Source organism: Chiloscyllium punctatum, chromosome 23, assembly GCF_047496795.1.
Source record: "Chiloscyllium punctatum isolate Juve2018m chromosome 23, sChiPun1.3, whole genome shotgun sequence".
In the NCBI taxonomy this organism is placed as follows: Eukaryota; Metazoa; Chordata; class Chondrichthyes; order Orectolobiformes; family Hemiscylliidae; genus Chiloscyllium; species Chiloscyllium punctatum.
Genome location: NC_092761.1, coordinates 62,883,612 through 62,904,272, shown reverse-complemented (window position 1 = coordinate 62,904,272; position 20,661 = coordinate 62,883,612). Strand labels below are relative to the sequence as shown.

Here is a 20,661-nt window from a genome sequence, read left to right as displayed (position 1 = left end):
TTACAAAGCAGATTTTAAGCTCAATTTCAGTTTGTTAAGATACAAAACATAGTGTAGTAAAATATATAAGATCTTGTTTGACACCGAGCATCATAGGAGGCTGTGAAGCACAGTCTTTGAGTATTTTTCAGGAAGTGATTGATTAGATTAGATTAGATTCTCTACAGTGTGGAAACAGGCCCTTCGGCCCAACAAGTCCACACTGACCCTCCGAAGAGTAACCCACCCATACCCACTCCCCTCTGACTAATGCGCCTAACACTATAGGCAATTTAGCATCGCCAATTCACCTGACTGGCACATCTTTGGGCTGTGGGAGGAAACCGGAGCACCCAGAGGAAACCCACGCAGACACAGGGAGAATGTGCAAACTCCACATTGACAGTCGCCTGAGGCTGGAATCGAACCTGGGACTCTGGAGCTATGAGGATAGATATCTGACTACAAGTAATGTAAAGATTATGGGAATGTAGTGGGCAAAAGGCACTGAGGTGTTAATTCAGCCATTATCATATTGAATGGTGGGCTACATGGGCTGAATGGCCTAGGCCTGTTCCTACTTAAACATCCATCAGATGCAATAGGTACATCACTCACACACTCTCCAATAAAGCATTAGCAATCAAATAAACACATTATTCAGATAGGGCTGTATCATTTATTCCAATGAGTTTAACTGGAATCAGACATACGTACTGCTTAACATACTTGATTTAAATTACCAAGATCTGAACATATTGATTACGGATTTGATAATCTCCCAATTGCTGGAATGCCAGCTGTCAGATAATTTAATTGATTAATTTAAACCAAATTAAGACATCAGAATTTCTAGCTGAGATTAGTGACTGAACAGTTATAGCACAGAAACGTGCAGCTATTTGAGAGCTCTCCTTTTATTCTTTCGGTCTTGAAGCAGTAGAACCAGTGTCTCATTTCTTAGCAATCATTACTCAGTTAGAGCTTATTTCTTAATTAATAGTATTCACAAAAGAATAGTGAGGTTATAGAGACATACAGCACAGAAACACACACCTTTCAATCCAACTGGTTTATGCCAACCAAGTTTCCCAAAGTAAACCAGCTCCATTTGCCAAATTTGGCCCATATCTCTCTAAACCTTTCTTATTCATGTACCTGTCCAACCACCTTTTAAGTGTTGTAACAATACTTGCATCTACATTTCTTTTGATAGTTCATTCCATATAAGAACCACCCTCTATGTGAAAAAGTTGCTCCTAAGGCCCCTTTTAAAATTTTCTCTTCTCACATTAAAATTATGCCCCCTTATTTTGAAATCCCTCATCCCAGAGAAAACAACTTTGCTCTTCATCTTATCTATGCCCCTCATGACTTTACAAACCTCTCTAAGGTCACCCCTCAACCTCCTATTGTACAGGTAAAGAAGTCGAGGCTATCCAGTCTTTCCTTAGAATGCAAACCCTCCAGTACTAGAAACATCCTGATAAATCTTTTCTGAGCCCTCTCCAATTTAATTAAATCCTTCCTATAGCAGGGTGACCAGAACTGTACACAGTATCCCAAAAGTGGCCTCACAATGTCCTGTATAACTATAAGATGGCACCTCAACTCCTATACTCAATATTCTGAACAATGAAGACAAGTGTATTAAATGTCTTGACCACCCTGTCTACCTGTGATGTAGGTCCTTAGGTTTGTCTGTTGGACATCACTGCCCAGAATCCTACCATTAACTGTACAAGTCCTGCCCTTGTTCATTTTACCAAATGTTTTTATCTAAATTAAACTGCATCTGCCATTCCTCAGCCCATTGGTCTAATTGATCAAGATCCCTTTGTAATCTTAGATAACCTTCTTCACTGTCAACTATACCAACAACTTTTGTGTCATCAGAAAACTTACTAACCATGCCTCCTAAATTCTCATCCAATTCATTTATGTACGTGACAAACACCACTGTACTTAGCACTAATCCCTGTGGAACACTTCTGCTCATAGGCTCCAGTCCAAAAAAACAACCTTCCACCAGCACTCTCTGTCTCCTACCATCAAGCCTCATCCTTACCAATCTGCTGGCTGCAGATGCATCTGTTCATGAAAGTATTGGTAAGAGTAACAACTGTACAGCACTTTTGGAGACAAAGTCCTGCCTTCAGTTTGAGAATAACCTCCATTGTGTGGCGCTATGACCATGCTAAATTGGGCATTCATGAGGCACTGTGGGACATGAACAGCCACAGAATTGTACTTCATCACAATCTGCAACCTCATGGCCCAGCATAGCCCCCACTCAACCATTGCTATCAATGCAGGGAATCAACCCTGATTCAATGGAGAGTGCAGGAGTGCAGGAGCAGCACCAGACATTCCTAAAAATGAGGTGTAAACCTGGTGCAGCTATGAAACAGGATTTCATGCATTACAAACAAAATAAGCAGTAAGTGAGAGACAATGGATCAGATTTATGTTCTGCCACATGCAGTCATTAAACAACTCACTAGAGGAGGAGGAGGCTCTACAATATCTCTATCCTCACTGATGGAAGCACCCAGGTTGATTCCCTGGCTTGATAGCAATGGTTGAGTGGGAGATATCCTGGGCTATGAGGTTGCAGATTGTACTGGAGCACAGTGCCTTATGAATGACCAATTTTGAGTTGCAAGATCTGTTCGAAGTCTATCCCATTTAGCACAATGATAGTGCTACACAGTGGAGGTTATTCTCAAACTAAAGGTAGAACTTTGTCTCCAGAAGGACTGTACAGTGGTTACTCTTACCAATAATTTCATGAACAGATGCATCTGCAGCCAGCAGATTGGTAATGAGGAGGGCAAATATTTTCTTCCATGTTGTTAGTTCCCTCACTACCTGCCGCAGACCCGTTCTAGTAGCTATGTCCTTTAGGACCCAACCAGCTTTATCAGTCGTGCTGCTGAGTCACTCTTGGTGATGGGTATCAAATCCCCCAGGTGAAAGTGTGTACTGCAGATGCTGGAGATTAGAGACAAGAGTGTGGTGCTGGAAAAGCACAGCAGGTCAGGCAGCATCCGAGGAGCAGGAAAATCAACGTTTCAGGCAAAAGCCCTTCATCAGGAATATGATGAAATCCCCCACTCAGGCTGCTCTTGCCATCCGCAGTGTTTCCTCTAAGAGTTGTTCAACATGGAGGAGTTTATTAGCCAAGAGAGGATGGTACGTGGCAAATGGCAAGAGATTTCCTTGCCCATGTCTAACTGAAGTGATGAGACTTCATGGGGTCCAGAGTAAATGTTGAGGGGACTCCTGGAGCAACTCCGTCCTAACTGCATACCACAGTGTCACCAGCGTGCTAGGTCTGTCCTGGGAGCTATCCAGGGATAGTTGTGACGATGTCTGGAACATGGTCTGTTAGATATGGTTCCATGAGTATGATTATGTCAGGCTGCTGCTTAACTAGTTTGTGAGACAGATCTCCCAATTTTTTTCCTAGTTCCCAGATGTCAGTAAGGAGGACTTTACAAGGCTAACAGGGCTGTTTCTGCCCACACCTTTTCTGGTGCCTAGGTTAACGGGAGGTGATCTGTCCAGTTTCGATTCTGTTTGCCTTTCACATACAATGAAGTAGTAAAGCATCATAGATTGGTGGCATCATGTCAAATGGTTCACAGTTCATGGGAAAATGAACAAAATTTATTTGATCAGTGGCTTTGGAATGCAGTTATTATGTTATGTTTTGCATTTACCAATCATGACAAAGTCAGATGAATAAAGTCATTTAGTAAGTTGTTTGTATATCTTCGTACGATGGAAACGATACTAACAAAACCCCCATTCACTGCCCATCCCTTGCTGTTCAGAGAACAAGGTGGTGTACTTTCTTTTTCAACAACAGCAGACTTTGATCTGAACCCTATAAAATATCAACCCTCCTGTAATCTCAATACAGCATCCAGGAGTACTCAAATCTTCATTGCAACTGGACTGGTGGAAAATTAGCACAATAAGATTGACCAGAGTCATAATAGATCCTAAGAGCATGCAATATAGGTGCTGAAGTAGGCCATTCTGCATGTCAAGCCTCTTCCATCATTCAAAAACAAAGTTGATTTGATTGTGAACTTCATTCAAATTTTCTGCATTACCCTTGACTCCCTCGTCAATCAAACATCTGTCTAACCTCGTGTTGAATATATTCACTGACCCTGTCATCACTGTGGCTCTCTGTGGAAGAGAATTCCAAATGCTAATACCCTCAGAGAGAAGAAAATCATCCACCCCTCTGTCTTAAATGTGAGCCTCTTACCTTTTGATTTGTAGATACCTCTATAAGACCAAAGATCCACTATCTAGTACCTGACGTATTGTGTCCACAAAGAATCTAACATGTTTCAAGAAGTTTGTCTCTCGTGTCTTCAGACTTAATGAGTACAGGTCCAAACTGCACAACATTTCATCATAAGACAACCCTTTCTTCCAAGAAATCAACTTTGTGCATATTCTCTGAACTGTTTCCAATTCAAATTACTGTATCTTAAGTAAGGCAACTAATATTACACAGTGTCTGCAAGGTTCAATGACCTGTAGCACTATAGCAAGACTTCCCTGCTTATAGGAATATTTTCTAATCAACCGTTCTGGGTTATTATTACACACGTTTGAAGCAGGTGGGATTTGTACTTGGGCCTCCTGGCTCAGAGGTAGACTACCACTGCATCACAAGAATCCTACTTCCCACCTTATATACTCTATCTCCTTTTAATTTAAAAAATCCCATTTGCCTTCCTAATGACTTGCTAATGCTTTCTGAGTCATGTACAGAAATACCCAGTACACCGTGTTCCAGATCATTATGCAGTCTCTATCCATTTCAATAATGCTTTGCTTTTCCATTCTTCTTGCCAAGTCAATAACTTCAATTTTCCCACATCTAATACTTTTTATACATTCACTTAGTCAGTGTGCCTTTGCAGACTTCAAGCAGGTTGTATCCAGAATCTGAATAATGAGGAACTTTGGAAATATCAGTTGAAAATGTCCAGTGAGGACCTTTTCAATAACAAGGGAAAAAAGCCTGATTGTCTAACCAAATACTAAACGGTGAAATGAGATTCTCACTAGTGAGTGGCAAAAGGTCTATTAACATGGATTATCATTCATTATGTACCTTATTATTACCTAATTTCACCTCATTGATATGCAATTTGTCATTCTCCCATCTGTCAAGGTGAAAGTAGACACCAAGAATTCCCAGCATGAAAGTCTGAGGTAGTATTTGGTGACTCCAGTCCACCATTTGTTCTTCCAGGCCTCAATCTTGAACAGCCAGCACCAACATCTTAAGACGCGTTCCAAGGCAGTGACTGCATGAACCCCAATATCTGTAGACTTTGGTATACAAAGTACCAGCCTCACTGCATCATTATAACACATCTCCGATCCATTTACAGTACACTGACCAATAATACTGCACTTCAGAGTGCAATGACACATCTCAGTGGAAAGCTGCAGCAAGGATGCATTGTATGCATGGAGAGCCCCCAATTCATTGATTAGACCAGGATGCATCTCAGGGCTCCTCATTTATGCTCTTAGTGCTCACACAATTTGTGCCGACTGAGACACCCACGGAATCTCTGCCTTGTTTGCCTTTTTTGCATTTTGCTCCCTCAGCCAGAACTAACAAGCTCTTTTTGTTATGCCTTGCCTTTCAGCACAGAAATAAAGCAAATAGCTTGTCTCAGCTGTCAACAGCACACCATTTTCACATCTGCAGCACATGCCAGTTATGTAGGTCCCAAACACACTCTGTGTGCTTCAACCCAATAGTCCTACTACAAACTCTACAGGTTTGGTCCTCAGGCAAGACAAGGGAGACCTTTCAGGCATCGAGTGTCCCAGAATAGCAAGTCTGATATCAGTCCAGGGGCATGGGCACAGTCAGTTGGCCACTCAGTACAGTTCTGGTTAGGATCCCCTGCTCACTGGGGGTGAGAAGCAGAAGGCTGGACATCCCATCACTACCTTAGCTTTTTCTAGCCTACTATGGGCCATTTTCTTTTTGAAAGAGACAAAGAGAGTGATTGGATGAGGTGAATGTGGATGGCCTAGCTGGTGTGGATGAGTGGTGGTGAGGAGCCCCAAGTGAATGAGCAGATAGTGCAGCGGCCATGCACGGTAAGAAATGAGGAGGATTAAATGGTTGGCAAGGTGGTTGAGTGTTTAGCACTGCCTGCCTCATAGCACCAGGGACCCAGGTTCAATTTCAGCCTCCACACTGTCTGTGTGGAGTTTGCACATTCTCCCTGCATCTGCATGGGTTTCCTCCCACAATCCAAAGATGTGCAGGTTAGGTGAATTGGCCATGCTAAATCACCCATAGTGTTCAAGGATGCATAGGTTCAATACATCAGTCAGGGGTAAATGTAGAGTAATAGTGTAGGGAAATGGATCTGGGTGGGTTACTCTTCATAAGTGTGGAGTGGACTTGTTGGGCCAAATGGCCGTGTCCACACTTTAGGGATTATATGAGAGTGAGATCATATCACCCTTGCTAGGAGGTGGGTAGTAGCAGTGATAGAAAAGTGTGAGGTAGTAGAGAGAAGATGCTGGCAATTACCCTGGCAGAGAGGAGAGGAAAAACTCAGATAACACTAACCCACTGCATCCTCAGTCCTGGAAGCAGGGTCTGGTGTTGTGACCTTTCCTGCCTATCCTGGTGAAAAGAGGGTGGTCCTCCTCTGCACCACCCCATTCTCAGGACCTCCAGGGTTATTGCCACTCATTTGCCATGTCCTTCACAAGTATGGAGGACAATACCTTGACTGAGTACACAACAGTCTTTGGAATCCCAGGATACCTCAACAGTTAGAGAATTGGGCTGGCATCAGATAAGCAGGGCACTTTAGAGCCATTGTGTATCGTTAATGAGGTGAGGAGATAGTGAAAACCATGCAGAGAGAAATCTTCTGTGAAAATCAACAAAAATGACACATAGTAGATTTCTGGTAAGATTCAGGTTTGCATCTCATTTCCAGCAGCACGACCGAGCCGAGCTCTAAATATACTTTTTTTTTGTGAAAGAGTTCCAGGTGAATCTGACCAGCCTGCTAGTGAAAGGCACGCTGTACCTCACCAACACTCAGCTGTGTTGAGTACCATGCAGGTTACATTAACACATTCTTAATGCAATGGCAGATCTGACTGCTGACTTTCCAACATTCTCCTTTCTCAGGCTGGAAGACTAAAGAGTTGTCAAGTTTTAATTTTCACCCACTGTCTTTCAATCCAACACCTAGTGTGATCACATCATTTCATTTTAAATTGATTGGGACTTAAAGGGCCATCATTGGACCAACTGCCTTTTACATGAGTCCAATCTGATTTTAGGGTTATTTCGCCACATGCTTGTCATGTATAAATATTGAGGGGCATTCTTCGTATCAAGACTACCCGGCTTATATATGTTTAAACAACTGCTTGCAGCAACTGGCAGGGTGGCTCAGTGGTCAGCACTGCTGCCTCACAGCACCAGGGTCCTGGGTTTGAGTCCTACATCAGGCAACTGTCTGTGTGCAGTTTGCACATTTATTTCCCCTGTCTGCGTGGGTTTCCTCCAGGTGCTCCAGTTTCTCCCACAGTCCAAAGATATGCAAATCAGATTAATTAGCCATGCTCAATTGCCCATAATGTTAGGTGCATTAGTCAGGGGTAAATGTAAAGGTATGGGTCTGGGTAGGTTATACTTCAGAGGGTCGGTGTGAACTTGTAGGGCAAAATGGCCTGTTACCACACTGTCAGGAATCTAACCTAATCTTTTAAAAAATACTGTAGTCGCTCATTTGCCGCTGACACACAGTGGAAAATGTCACCTCAGCCTCATGGCATAGGCTGTGAGTACAGACTTTTGGTGGCCTAATACACACACACACACTGGGCAACTTCTGACCCAGAGATCAGGCCATTTACCTGATCTGATTGTGGAAAAGAATTCACTCAGTCATCAGACCAATGAATCCACACACAGGAAAGGCCATTCAAATGCCTCAGATTTTGTATACATCTATTATTTTTGCGCATGGAATTAGCTGTATTATATTATGAGGTCCTTCCATTATATATATAAATAGTAGTGAAACAAGTGAATTTTGCTGCCAGGAGTTCATGTTAAGAATATTGGGCTTGTGTCCCAATTCCAATTATTGTATCCCACTTATTTCATCAAAAGCCATCGAGTTGGAAATGCAATTTTGTGATGAAAAATTTCAGACCTAATTTGTGAGATTATTCAATTCCCCTCAGTTTTATTAAGAAAACCATTTTCAGGTACTCAGTGTTCTATGTGTTACTTCCTTATTGCTGACCAGTCAGACTGTGAGATCTTTTCCCTTCAGCAACTTCAAATATTCTTTGGGAATAACAATAAAAACTCACCTCACTGATAATTGTGCAAATAATCCCCTGTTTATCCTGACTGTAGAACTGTGATTTACTTTAAAAACAATCCCCCATGTGACACCTTTGGCATTTTGTCATGTTCATTCCTTTCCCCTTTCAAAAACACAGCTGCCCTGGGGATATTTAAGAAACCTACAATGATTTTCATTCTGAGTCATTTCCTGTACAGTCAGTTTTCCCAATAGTTCAGTAAATTAAGCTCTTTTTGAATTGGTTCAAGTACAGATCCCCCTCTAAAGTTTCATGAGACTTGTGTGCTGCCACACAACAGCATTAGAATTTGCACCAACAGGATTACAGAACATCCCCTCCAGCGTATCTCCTCCACTCCCCACACCTCTGCCCTTGAACCCACCCCTCCAATCGCAACAAGGACAGAACCCCCTCATCCTCACCTTCCACTTCACCAACCTCTGGATACAATGCATCAACCTCCGCCATCTCTGTCACCTACAGTCAGACCCACCATCAGACGTATATTTCCCTCCCCACCCCTTTCAGCATTCCGCAGAGACCATTCCCTCCATGACTTCCTCATTAGGTCCATGCACCCTCATCCCACCCTCCACTCCTGGCACCTTCCCCTGCCATCGCAAGAGATGCAAAAACCTGCACCCACACCTCCCCCCTCACCTCATTCCGAAGCCCCAAAGGATCCTTCCTCATCCGACAGGTTTTCCTGCACCTCCACCCACCTCATCTGCTATGTCCATTACTCTTGATGTGGTCTCCTCTACATTGGGAAGACAGGACGCCAACTCATGGAACATTTCAGAGAACATCTGTGGGACACACACACACCTATCAATCCCACTGGCCTGTAGCCGAACACTTCTACTCCCATTCCCACTCCACCAACGACATGCATGTCCTGGGCCTCCTCCACCGCCAAATTCTATCCATCTGAAGTCTAGTGGAAGAATGCCTCAACTTCCACCTTGGGACCCTCCAACCACGTGGGATAAATGTCAATATCACCATTTTCTGATCCCCCATCCCCCCACTTTATCCCAGATCCAACCCTCCAACTTGACACCACCCTCTTGAACTGTCCTACTTGTCCATCTTCCTTCCCACCTAACCGCTCCACCCTCCACTCCGACATATCACCATCACCCCCCCACCTTCATCTACCTATCACATTTCCAGCTACCTTCCACCCAAGCCCCACCCCCTCCCATTTATCTGTAATTTCCCTTGCCACCCACCCTCCCCTCCACATTCCTGATGAAGAACTTAGACGCAAAACTCGAGACTCCCCGCTCCTCAGATGCTGCCTGAACTGCTTTTCCAGCACCACACTTTTTGACTCTGACTCTCCAGCATCTTCAGTCCTCACCTTCTCCTATGATTACAGAGCACACCAGCAGCATTACAGAGCACACCATCAGCACTACAGGGCACACCAGCAGGATTTCAGGGCACAGCAGCAGCACTGTAGGCACACCAATAGGACTACAGGTCAAACCAGCAGCACTAAGGCACACCAATAGGACTAAAGAAGACACCAGCAGGACTACACGGTACACCACCAGGACTACAGGTCACACCAGCAGGATTACAGGGCACACCAGCAGAATTACAGAGCACATCTGCAGGACTACAGCGCACACCAGGTGGACTAACATGGTTCTTGTACATCATTAAAACAGTGGGGTGTTATCTAATAGAGCAATGTGTGCAGGCCAGGAAGACACCTTGCTCCATTATGTGAAAATGAGCTATTATAAATGACTGTGGATGATGAAGGAAGATGAAAAAATAGCCACGATTTTTCATGGCTAATGAAAAATTAGCCAATCCTAATCCTAATCATTGCCCTTTGCCACTTGCTGTACATACTGAAATTGGAAACTACACACAGGACAGAATGTCACTGTCATTAAACAATATACCCTCTGTAGTTGCCAACTGGATTCACAGGTGCAGAAGAGTTGAGAGGCTAGGTGTCGGAAGGCAAGCCTTACACATAAGTCCCCATACTTTCAGGCAATGAAAAGCAGCAGTCAGATCTGCCAATGCGTCGAGTATAGATTAGATTTCTTACAGAGTGGAAACAGGCCCTTCCACCCAACAGGCCCACACCAACCCACCCAGACCCATTCCCCTACACCTAACACTACAGGCAATTTAGCATGGCCAATTCACCTAACCTGCACATTTTTGGACTGTGGGAGGAAACTGGAGCATCCGGAGGAAACCCACACAGATACAGGGAGAATGTGCAAACTCCACACAGACAATTGCCTGAGGCAGGAATTGAACCTGGGTCTGTGGTGCTGTGAGGCAGCAGTGCTAACCACTGTGCCACTGGGCCGCCCAGAGTATAGAGGCATTGTCATCTGTATAGTCCTCAAACCAGCACTCCAGATGAATGTTGTCTTTCTAGTATAAACAGGCGATAGTCTGATTCACAGAGGGAGTACCTTTTAGATCACTGCTGTGTTTCAGTTAAATCTGGGCTGCTGAAAACTAACTGAAGGGCATTGCCACTTTAACGAAGTAGTCATACAGCCTTTGCTCACAACAGCAGGATGTGCTCCAATTCTGCCAGGCACAAAGAAATATTTATAGCAGCTCTAGTTAAAAGGAGACTTTTCGTTCCCTCGGCACTCTAGTTAGTCACACTTTTCAGTATGCAGGTAAATAGCTCATGGCATTGAGTTGGTTCATGATTCAGTGTGGCAACTGAGGTCAAAATCCCAAATCTGCCTCCTGTACAGAAGACGTGATCTTAGAACTTTGAGAGTAAGGCTGATGCAAGAAGATTCCTCATCCAAATGTCAAGGACAAACTTGTCATACCTGTACCCAATGAACTACTTCTGATGTGGTAGTGCTGTTGCCATAAAGAAACATTATTTAACGTCGGACATTAAGGTTTCTGGGCTAAGCAGATGCCTTATTAGAAATACAAACACAAACACATTGAATGAAGTGAGGAACACTCTAAAAAGAATATTCCTCACAGAATAACACTTTTGTGATCAGATTTTAAGAGAACAACATGTAAGTGAGCCAAGTAATTGAATGTTCTCACATATACTTGAGACATTGGTTGAGCCTGGAGATTGATCTGTAAGGTATGCATTCATTTAAGTGTAAACAAACCAACTAGCGATTTCTGAAGCCATCACCCATTCAAATTTTCTGAGATGCAGGACGTACTTCTAAACAGTCAAGGGAGGGTGAAAATGCTGCACATTCAGCATTCATGTTTGGAGCTACATCAACTACACGCAGCTCAGAAGGTCAGAACCACTATTTCATCATGGAAACACAATTATCCACAAAGGTTTCTGAAGTGTACTCTGAGAACAAGATCTTATAAAGTCACAACACCGAAGAGAGCAATGTTCAACCAGCAAAAGGAAATGTAAAAATGACCTAAATAAAGTACAGCAGAACCCACCCCAACGATGACAGTGTGTGGAACATGACCACAATAATCAAAACATAGATGAGGTGTTTCTAAATCATGAACAGCCAAGGGTGAAATTCACACTTCCAGATGGTTATGATATAAAAAGATCTCGATATATTTCAAACTGCTGAAACAATATAAGGACTCCTAGACTTCTGCACTTGTAAGTTTCACAATCCCTGTATATCTCTACATAAGCGATTTTATTATTACCAGATGCTTACATGTATATTAATGTAACATGTGAGAGAGCTATTTTTGGAAAAAGAGGGAGGATATCATTTTATGATAATAACATACAAATAAGCTATGCACCCAGATGTTGACACATGCAGCACTCGAGACACAGGCTGAGTCTGTAGAGTACTTTAAATTGTGGGTATTAGTTGAGCCACAAATAAACTCACCAGAGATTTTCAAGTAAATGGGATCTACCTATCTCATTTTGTGAAACAGGTGGAATGTGGGTAGCTCAGTTGATTGAATGGTGTGGGTTTGTTTCCCATACTAGCTGAGGTTACCATGAAAAATTCTGTTTCTCAATCTCTTCTCCTTCCCAGAGGCCTGGTGACTATCAGGTGACAACATCATCATTTGCCTCTCTCCAGCCCTGTGGGACAATGTTGACTTCAGCTTTGATGAGATTATTGTTACACAATCCGCCAATGTTTACACTTAAAGATAAAATTAAATGAGCGTTGATAGCCTGCTCACTCCTTTTTTTTCTGGATCGTAACCTATCACTGTCTATGATAGAGATGGCAGAGGTTTAGAAGAATGGAATATGGTGAAGAGATTCCTGCATGCCATTGTGGAGAAGCAAGAAATGAATTGCTTACTAAGTGTGCATGCTGGGTGATGTGCGTGCATCTGAACACCAAGGCTACCTAAGTGTGTGGATCAGCTGAATACCAGAGACAATCAGTACTCACAGAACATAGAACTTAGAACATTACAGCACTGCACAGGCCCTTTGGCCCTCGATGTTGCGCCGACCTGTGATACCAATCTGAAGCCCATCTAACTATACTATTCCATTTTCATCCATAATCCTATCCATGACCATTTAAATGCTCTTAAAGTTGGTGAGTCTACTACTGTTGCAAGCAGTGCATTCCATGCCCCTACTATTCTCTGAGTAAACATAGAACAATACAGTGCAGAACAGGCCCTTCGGCCCTCAATGTTGCACCGACCTGTGGACTATTCTCAGCTCGTCCCCCTGCACTATCCCAAAATCATCCATGAGCTTATCTAAGGATTGTTTAAATCTCCCTAATGTGGCTGAGTTGACTACCTTAGCAGGTAAGCTATTCCACGTCCTTACCACTCTCTGCGTAAAGAAACCGCCTTTGACATCTAATCACCCCTCAATTTAAAGCTCTATCCCCTCGTGCTAGCCATCACCATCCAGGAAAAAGGCTCTCACTGTCCACCCTATAAAACCCTCTGATTAGATGTCTCAATTATGTCACCTTCATCTCTCAACCTTCTTTCTAACGAAACAGCCTCAGATCCCTCAGCCTTTCCTCATAAGATCTTCCCTCCATACCAGGCAACATCCTTGCAAATCGCCTCTGAAACCTTTCCAAAGCTGCCACATCCTTCCTATAATGCGGTGACCAGAACTGTACACAATACTCCAAGTGCAGCCGCATCAGAATTTTGTACAGCTGCAGCATGACCTCATGGTTCCAAAACTCAACCCCTCTACCAATAAAAGCTAAATCATTTGAAATCACTGTGGATCCTAACAGTCATCCAAGAAATTTCCTCCCTCTAAATTTCTGTTTGAATAATTTCTTGTGAGTTTTGTTTAAACAATCATCTCTATTTTGCCCTCCAATTTTAGCTGATAGCCTGAAAGTGAAGACTTATTCTTGGATGCAGTCCACAAACATTGTGCCTTCTCTCCAATGTTTCATTCACAACAAGACCTTACTGGTGGCAGTGTCACTGGTAGGGAGTGTAAGAACGTTGGGCACAGATCCTCCTATGAGCAATTCAATGAGGAACCTAGGTTTCCCAGTGTGCCATTTCGAAATAAAGTATGCAGTTCTGCTATTAACACAAGCAGTCTCATTTCAATCTTTAATCACCAGCTGAAAGCATTCATGTCAGGTTTCACATCTTCATTTAGGACTTCATCAATGGCATGACGTGTGCCAATAAAATCTAGACGCAGATAGTTTTAGGAACAAACCTACTCAAATAACCTTCAGAAAAGTCCTGTTCTTATTCTCTTGCAGGTTTTTTTTTTAAATGGTTAATCTCCTCACGGTTCTTCTCACAACTTTGGCAGAACATGCGTCAATAAGGATTATGTCCAATAGTTACAGAAACTGTTCCAAGGAATTTGAAATACCACCTCTTCCCCTTTCCCTCAAAGCCTCTTCCCATCCCCACTCTACCCACAACTTTGTATTTTAATGACCTTCCGATGAAGTTTGCAATATTGACTAGTTAGCCGAATTGGATAGACTTCCACATTCAAATTTGCATGTGTATTTTCTGCCTGCCAACTCTTGCTTTCAGTATGCTCCAAGAATTTAACACAAGGTGGTAAGGATGGGGTTCCAATTGTAAACTGAGTTGAGCGTGGCAAGCTTATTACCTTTAAGTTGGTTTGACTGTGGCTGCTGATGCTCCACTACCCTCAGGGCATTTGACTGTGGTCACCATCACAGGTTCACCTCCACCCCACATCTGCACTTTCCAGTTGGGAAAAATGATCAGTACATCTTCCTCAGTTTAGCTTAGTGTCATTCAGGAAAATTCTACACTCCTTCCATCTCGGATGCTGTCAGTCAAGCTAGATCATTCCTGGTTCCAAATCGTGAGGCAATCCACTTCTAAACTGAGTCAATTAGAAGATTATTAAAATATACAGTATACTGTTCATATGACAATTAATATTTCAATAAGCCCTGACAAAGGTGACGTTTCTGCTCTTACCCAAACCCCCATCACTCCACTTCTCGTCCTCACATTAAATCAAAATCCTCACTTCTTTAGGTTTAAAAGCCAATGTGTTTTCTCGGTTGATATATACCTGTGGCAACAGCCATTATGTTAAAGAAAATGTATAATAATATTAGTTGAAATAGCCGATATTTCAATATCTTTGATTCACTCAGTTGGCACGGGCATCACTGGCTAGCTAACATTTATTTCCCATCCCTAGTTCCCTTGAGAAATTGGTGGTGAGCTGCCTTCTTGAACCACTGCAGTCCACATGATGTAGGTTGACATACAATGCCCTGAGGGAGGGGATTCGAGGACTTTGACCTAGCCACAGTGAAGGAACTGTCAGGATGGTGATTGGCTTGGAGTGGAACTTGCAGATAGTGGTGTTCCCATGTATCTACTGCCAATTCTTTCTCGATTGGTTTGGAAGGTGCTGTCTGAGGAGCTTTGGTGAATTTCTGAGTATCGGTGGTCGATGTAGTGGATGATTGTGGATGTGGTGCCAGTCAAGTGGGCTGCGTTATCCTGAATGGTGTCAAGCTTCTTCAGTGTTTTTGGAGTTGCACTCTCCAGGCAAGTGGGGAGTATTCCATCACATTCTGGTTTGTGCCTTGTAGATGGTGGACAGGCTTTGGGGAGTCAAGAGGTGAGTTACTCACTGCAGTATTCCTAGCCTCTGAACTGCTTTCGTAGTCACTGTATCTATATGGCTAATCCAGTTGAGTTTCTGATCAATGATAACCCCCAGGATGTTGATAGTGAGGGATTAATTGATGATAACACCACTGAATGTCAAAGGGCAGTGGTTAGATCATCTCTTACTGGGATGGTCATTGCCTGGCATTTGAGAGACGTGAATGGTAATTGCCACCAGTCAGCTCAAGCCTGGATATTGTCCGGATCTTGTTGCGTTTGAACATGAACTGCTTCAGTATCTGAGAAGTTGCAAATGGTGCTGATCATTGTGCAATCATCAGTTGATATCTCCAGTTCTGACTTTATGAGGAGGGAAGGTCATTGGTGAAAAAGCTGAAGATGGTTGGGCCTGGGACACTACCTTGAGGAAATCCTGCAGAGATGTCCTGCAGTTCAGATGACTGACCTCCAACAACCACAACCATCTTCTTATCTGCCAGGGATGACTCCAATCAGCAGAGAGTTGGCCCCCGATACCCATTGATTCTAGTTTTGCTGGAGCTCCTTGGCTATCAATCCCATCTCAAATGAGGCATATAAGTATCATTTTAAGGCTTAGTACACTCCGAACCAAGATAAAATATTGCTAAAGGAGTCAAGAAGTTGAAGCTTTTCATTTTGCCCTCATCAGATTGCAAGAAACAGACTTGACCAAAAAAAGGGAAGGTCATTGATGAAATAACTGACGAGGGTTCAGCCGAGGACGCTACCCTGAGGAGCTCCTGCAGAGATGTCTGCAAAATGAGAAGAAGGTGTTGACAAGGAGATTCGGCGAGAACTGTCAATCTTAAATCTCACATTAGGCAAGTAGATTCTGATTGGTCAGGTCATTGCCATGGGAATTTAACTGTCTCCATAACACTTACCTTTTAGAAAAGCTGCAATATATGTACCAATTTCTTTTGTCTACATAAAAGACGTCATTTTATTGATCCATGTAGCTTCTGGGACACACAAGTGTGAGTCTGACTGCTGAACGTATATGATTTCTGGTGTAACTCCCAGGACAGTCTGGATATTTAATAAATAATTTCCCACAGCAGGATCACATCTAATGGTGGTTATGCAATCCAGTGCATTGAGAGTTTGAGCTGGTTGAGCCCAGGTTGGGTTGCTGCCTGCTTTTGAAAGGCCAATAGATCATGCTTTTTGAAACAGCCCACCAACTAGTTGGGATGCACTGCCTACATACTATTCCCCTTCCCAGGTAATCTGAGGTAAACTAGGCATCACTCAAGGCCAAAAGTGGTGAACATAAGCCCTTTCATGAGATTTTGCAATATACAAGTGATGATTTGGTTTGAGCATCCATTATTGCGCAGAATAGTTTTGATAAAGTCTTATCTCAGCATCGAGCATACTCAGTAAGCAGATGTCTAGGGCCCTATTCATAAAGTTTCCAATAAGATTGATCTTGTAGTGTATGGAACTATAGGTATTTCTAGGCACATATTAACTGGTGAATATAGGCTTTCAGTGGATGGGGGCTAAGCATGGGACTGGGTAGCTCAGTTGGCTGGTCTCCACTGCAGAGTGATGTGACAGCCTGGGTTTAATTCCTGCACTGGTTGAGGGTATTATGAAGGTGCCTCCTTCTCAACCCTCCCTGAGGTGTGTTGATCCTCAAGCTAAAGCAACTGCCGGAGTAATGAGTGACTAGTTTTGCTCAACCTATACATTCAGGACAGGGAGCTGATTTGATTGCTCCATTTCACTGGTAACATTGAGTGCAGGATGGAGGTTATTGAATTGTGCAAAGAAGCTCTTTAATGTGGTTGCAGATTGAAGTATTGAAAAAGAGTGGCAGTTAAAAAGGTGTTCGGTATGCTTTCCTTTATTGGTCGAAGTATTGAGTACAGGAGTTGGGAGGTCATGTTGTGGCTGTACAGGACATTGGTTAGTCCACTGTTCGAATATTGCATGCAGTTGTGGCCTCCATCCTATTGGAAAAATGTTGTGAAACGTACAAGGATGTTGCCAGGGTTGGAGGGTTTGAGTTACAGGGAGAGGCTCAGTAGGCTGGGGCTGTTTTCCCTGGAGCGTCGGAGGCTGAGGGGGTGACCTTACAGAGATTTATAAAATCATGAGAGGCATGGATAGGGTAAATAGAAATAGTCTCTTCCCTGGGGTTGGGGAGTTCAGAACTAGAGGGCATAGGTTTAGGGTGAGAGGGGAAAGATATAAAAGAACCCTAAGGGGCAACCTTTTAACACAGAGGGTGGTACATTTATGGGATGAACTGCCAGAGGAAGTGGTGAAGGCTAGTACAATTGCAACATTTAAAAGGCATCTGGATAGGTATATGAATAGGAAGGGTTTGGAGGGATATGAGCCGGGTACAAATGGGACTAGATTGCGTAGGGATACCTGGTCAGCATGGACCAGTTGGACCGAAGCGTCTGTTTCTGTGCTGTAGATCTCTATGACTCTATGAGTGTTAATATATCAGAAATAAGCAACCGAAAGGAGGTTAGTGGCCTTTTCCATCAAAGATGCACTTCTCCTGGTAACCAACAAAGAGCTGGGCCTAGAGGGGATCCCATGACAACACCACCTATTTAGGTCACTGAAACTGAACTCAACTGCTGGAGTTGCTGCATTCATGATTGCGATGAACACAGATTCAGACATCAGTGGTCCATCTAAATTGCCATAACACAGTAATGTTGCGCAGATGTTAATGCCTTCTTAAGCTGGCAATATCAAAAGAGCATACGGACAAAATAAAACTGCAAGATTAATAAACCCATATGATATACAACCATATTTACCCATCATAGAACAAACTAAGTGATTATATCTGATGAATGTGATCTACGTGTTGTGTCACACAAATGAAATACTAAATATATCAGGTAAATTATTGGTAGAATCTGCCAGCATTTTAAAACTAAACTTTTGAGCAACCCATCGCATCACCAGCAATTACCGTCCGTAACTATAGCAACTGTCTTCTAACTTAAATCTCAAAGAAAGAAAATAGCTCAGATGGGACTTCATCCACATTTAACAGGATAAAGAAAGTAAAACCATATCCGACTTTCACATATGCCAAGATAACAGAGATTGAAGATGGAGTTAGATATTGTTTTTATGGCTAAAGGGATCAAAGTGTATGGAGTGGCAGCAGGAACAGGAGTTAAACAATCAGCCATAAAATTGTGAGGGGCCAACTGGCCTATCCCTCTTCCTATTTTCTATGTTTTTATTTTTATTCAGTTAGGGCAGACATCAAGTCACCTTTCTGCACACAAAATTGATCTCAGCAGCTGAAAAGTGAACAAGAAGATCATTTGAAGCCAAGACATTGGATCCTTTGAAACTGGGCTGAGGAATTGATTATGTTGCTCTCCTAGAAATGTGATTTCCAACAGGACTAAAGGCCTTCTACATCCAACTTCTCTACTGATCAGCCCAAACGGAGAAAGATTCATTTTTAAGAAAATGCTGCTGCCTCAGAGCTTCACCTCCCTCAGAATAAATTTGCAACTAATTGACACGCGGCCTGAATAAAATGGAGGTCAGAAAACTTTCCAAACCGTAGGCACAGGCAACAGCAACAGCACCTGGCATCTCATTCTTTCCGAAGTGAGACATCAAACACTTGTAAACATGGCAGAACAGTCTCCCAAATTGAATATTATGTGTCAGCAATACTGCAAACACAACAACATTCCCTTTGTACATTCATGTTTCTACTTTGTCACTAGAATTGGAAAGCAGGGGAAAAGAGACAACACCCTTTCTCCCTGTGTGGAATTTGAAAATCGAGAGCGATTTGTGACCCTTCAACTCAGCCTCTGCTATCAACATCACTACGACCTTGTGGTTGGAAATGACATTAGTCTGTCCACGAATTACCAAAAGCGACTCACCGAAACACAGAGCGAGCAGAAGGAGCTGAATACATTTCCACAGCATGCTGAGGGATGGCTTGATCAGTTTTAGTCTCAGGCCTCTCCTGTTCACCATCAAATGGAGTCAAAGAAATGAAAGTGATTTGCATCGTGACAAAAGGCTTTATCTCTCCCAGGCCCTGAGCAAATATTTTACGAAATGTTTTCATCGGTCTGACACAGTAATCAAACAGAATTGAACTAATGGTACGGCTAGTTACTCATTCAGCACTCTCCAAACTTGAAAGTCTCTGTTAATCATTTTAAGAGATTCCAAAGGAAATCTGAATTGGAATTATTAGAAGCATTTTAAAAATATTATATACAATTGGCAAATAATAAACCAAAATCTGGCTACGGTTTAACATGTTACAGCTATGGTGTATCAGGCATAATTAATCATGGTAAACAGCGGTAGTGTTATTGATCGAAACTGCTTTCAATACTTAAATGGGTGAATCACTTTGCAAATTACAGTGTTATTGGTTGAGTTTAGGATTACCCAATAGAAGGTCACACATTCCACCTTCTAAAAAACCCTGTTTAGATTCTGAGTGATTGTTTTCATTTATAAAGGAAGGTACATGCAAGGGCAGGACTTTCTGTTCAATGTTTCTCCAATCTATTCAAACGATATGGTATCTCTCTCTCTCTCCCACTCTATGTGTCTTCTTTCAATCTCTCTCTCTCTTTTACTTCCCCCTCTCCCTTACACTGGATGTTAAATGCAAAGTGTTGCATTTCTCAATATTAACTCAATCCTGTCTCTTCCATTTTCTTTGTCTCATACAGATGTTCACCTGACAATCAACAAAGGACCCTTCCCTCTCCTGCCTTACCTTGAGAGGATTCCCTTCCATTTTCTCAATTCCTCACAACAATCTGTCTGTTTCATTCCTCTGTCCTGTTCCCAGCATCTACTTCCTGTTATTGCATTATTAAGAGGATCATTTTACACTTCTTCCCAAGAACTATCTGTCTTGCTTTTCAGTTGCTTACTGTCTAAACCCTTGTATTGGGTGCCATTGCACACCCAACTTAAGGCTATAGACCTCTGTTTCATAGTTCTCCAATGGTTTCTTTCTGTTGAACCTCATCAATAGTGGTCATCACAGTTCCAAAAGATCATAGGTCTACTCTCTCAGTACAGAGTGACAATTGGTCATGAGTTTAACCTGAGAGTCAGCATGTCTCAGGATGACCTCAAGAAATTGAACCCTGTTGTTGGCCTCACTCCACATTGCAAACGGTTTGGTTTTTTTAT

At 42.7% G+C, this 20,661-nt stretch overlaps 1 protein-coding gene across 1 annotated transcript in view; it reads right to left on the bottom strand.

Annotated features, from left to right (window-relative positions):
• The window catches only part of LOC140494116 (V-set and immunoglobulin domain-containing protein 2-like), a 42,925-nt gene extending 23,433 nt beyond the window's left edge, over nt 1-19,492 (bottom strand). The window contains exon 1 of the mRNA XM_072593120.1: nt 19,377-19,492. Coding sequence (XP_072449221.1) covers nt 19,377-19,473 — 97 coding nt within the window. The 5' untranslated portion in view covers nt 19,474-19,492. The remainder of the gene's footprint in view (nt 1-19,376) is intronic.
• Nucleotides 19,493-20,661: the final 1,169 nt, after the last annotated feature.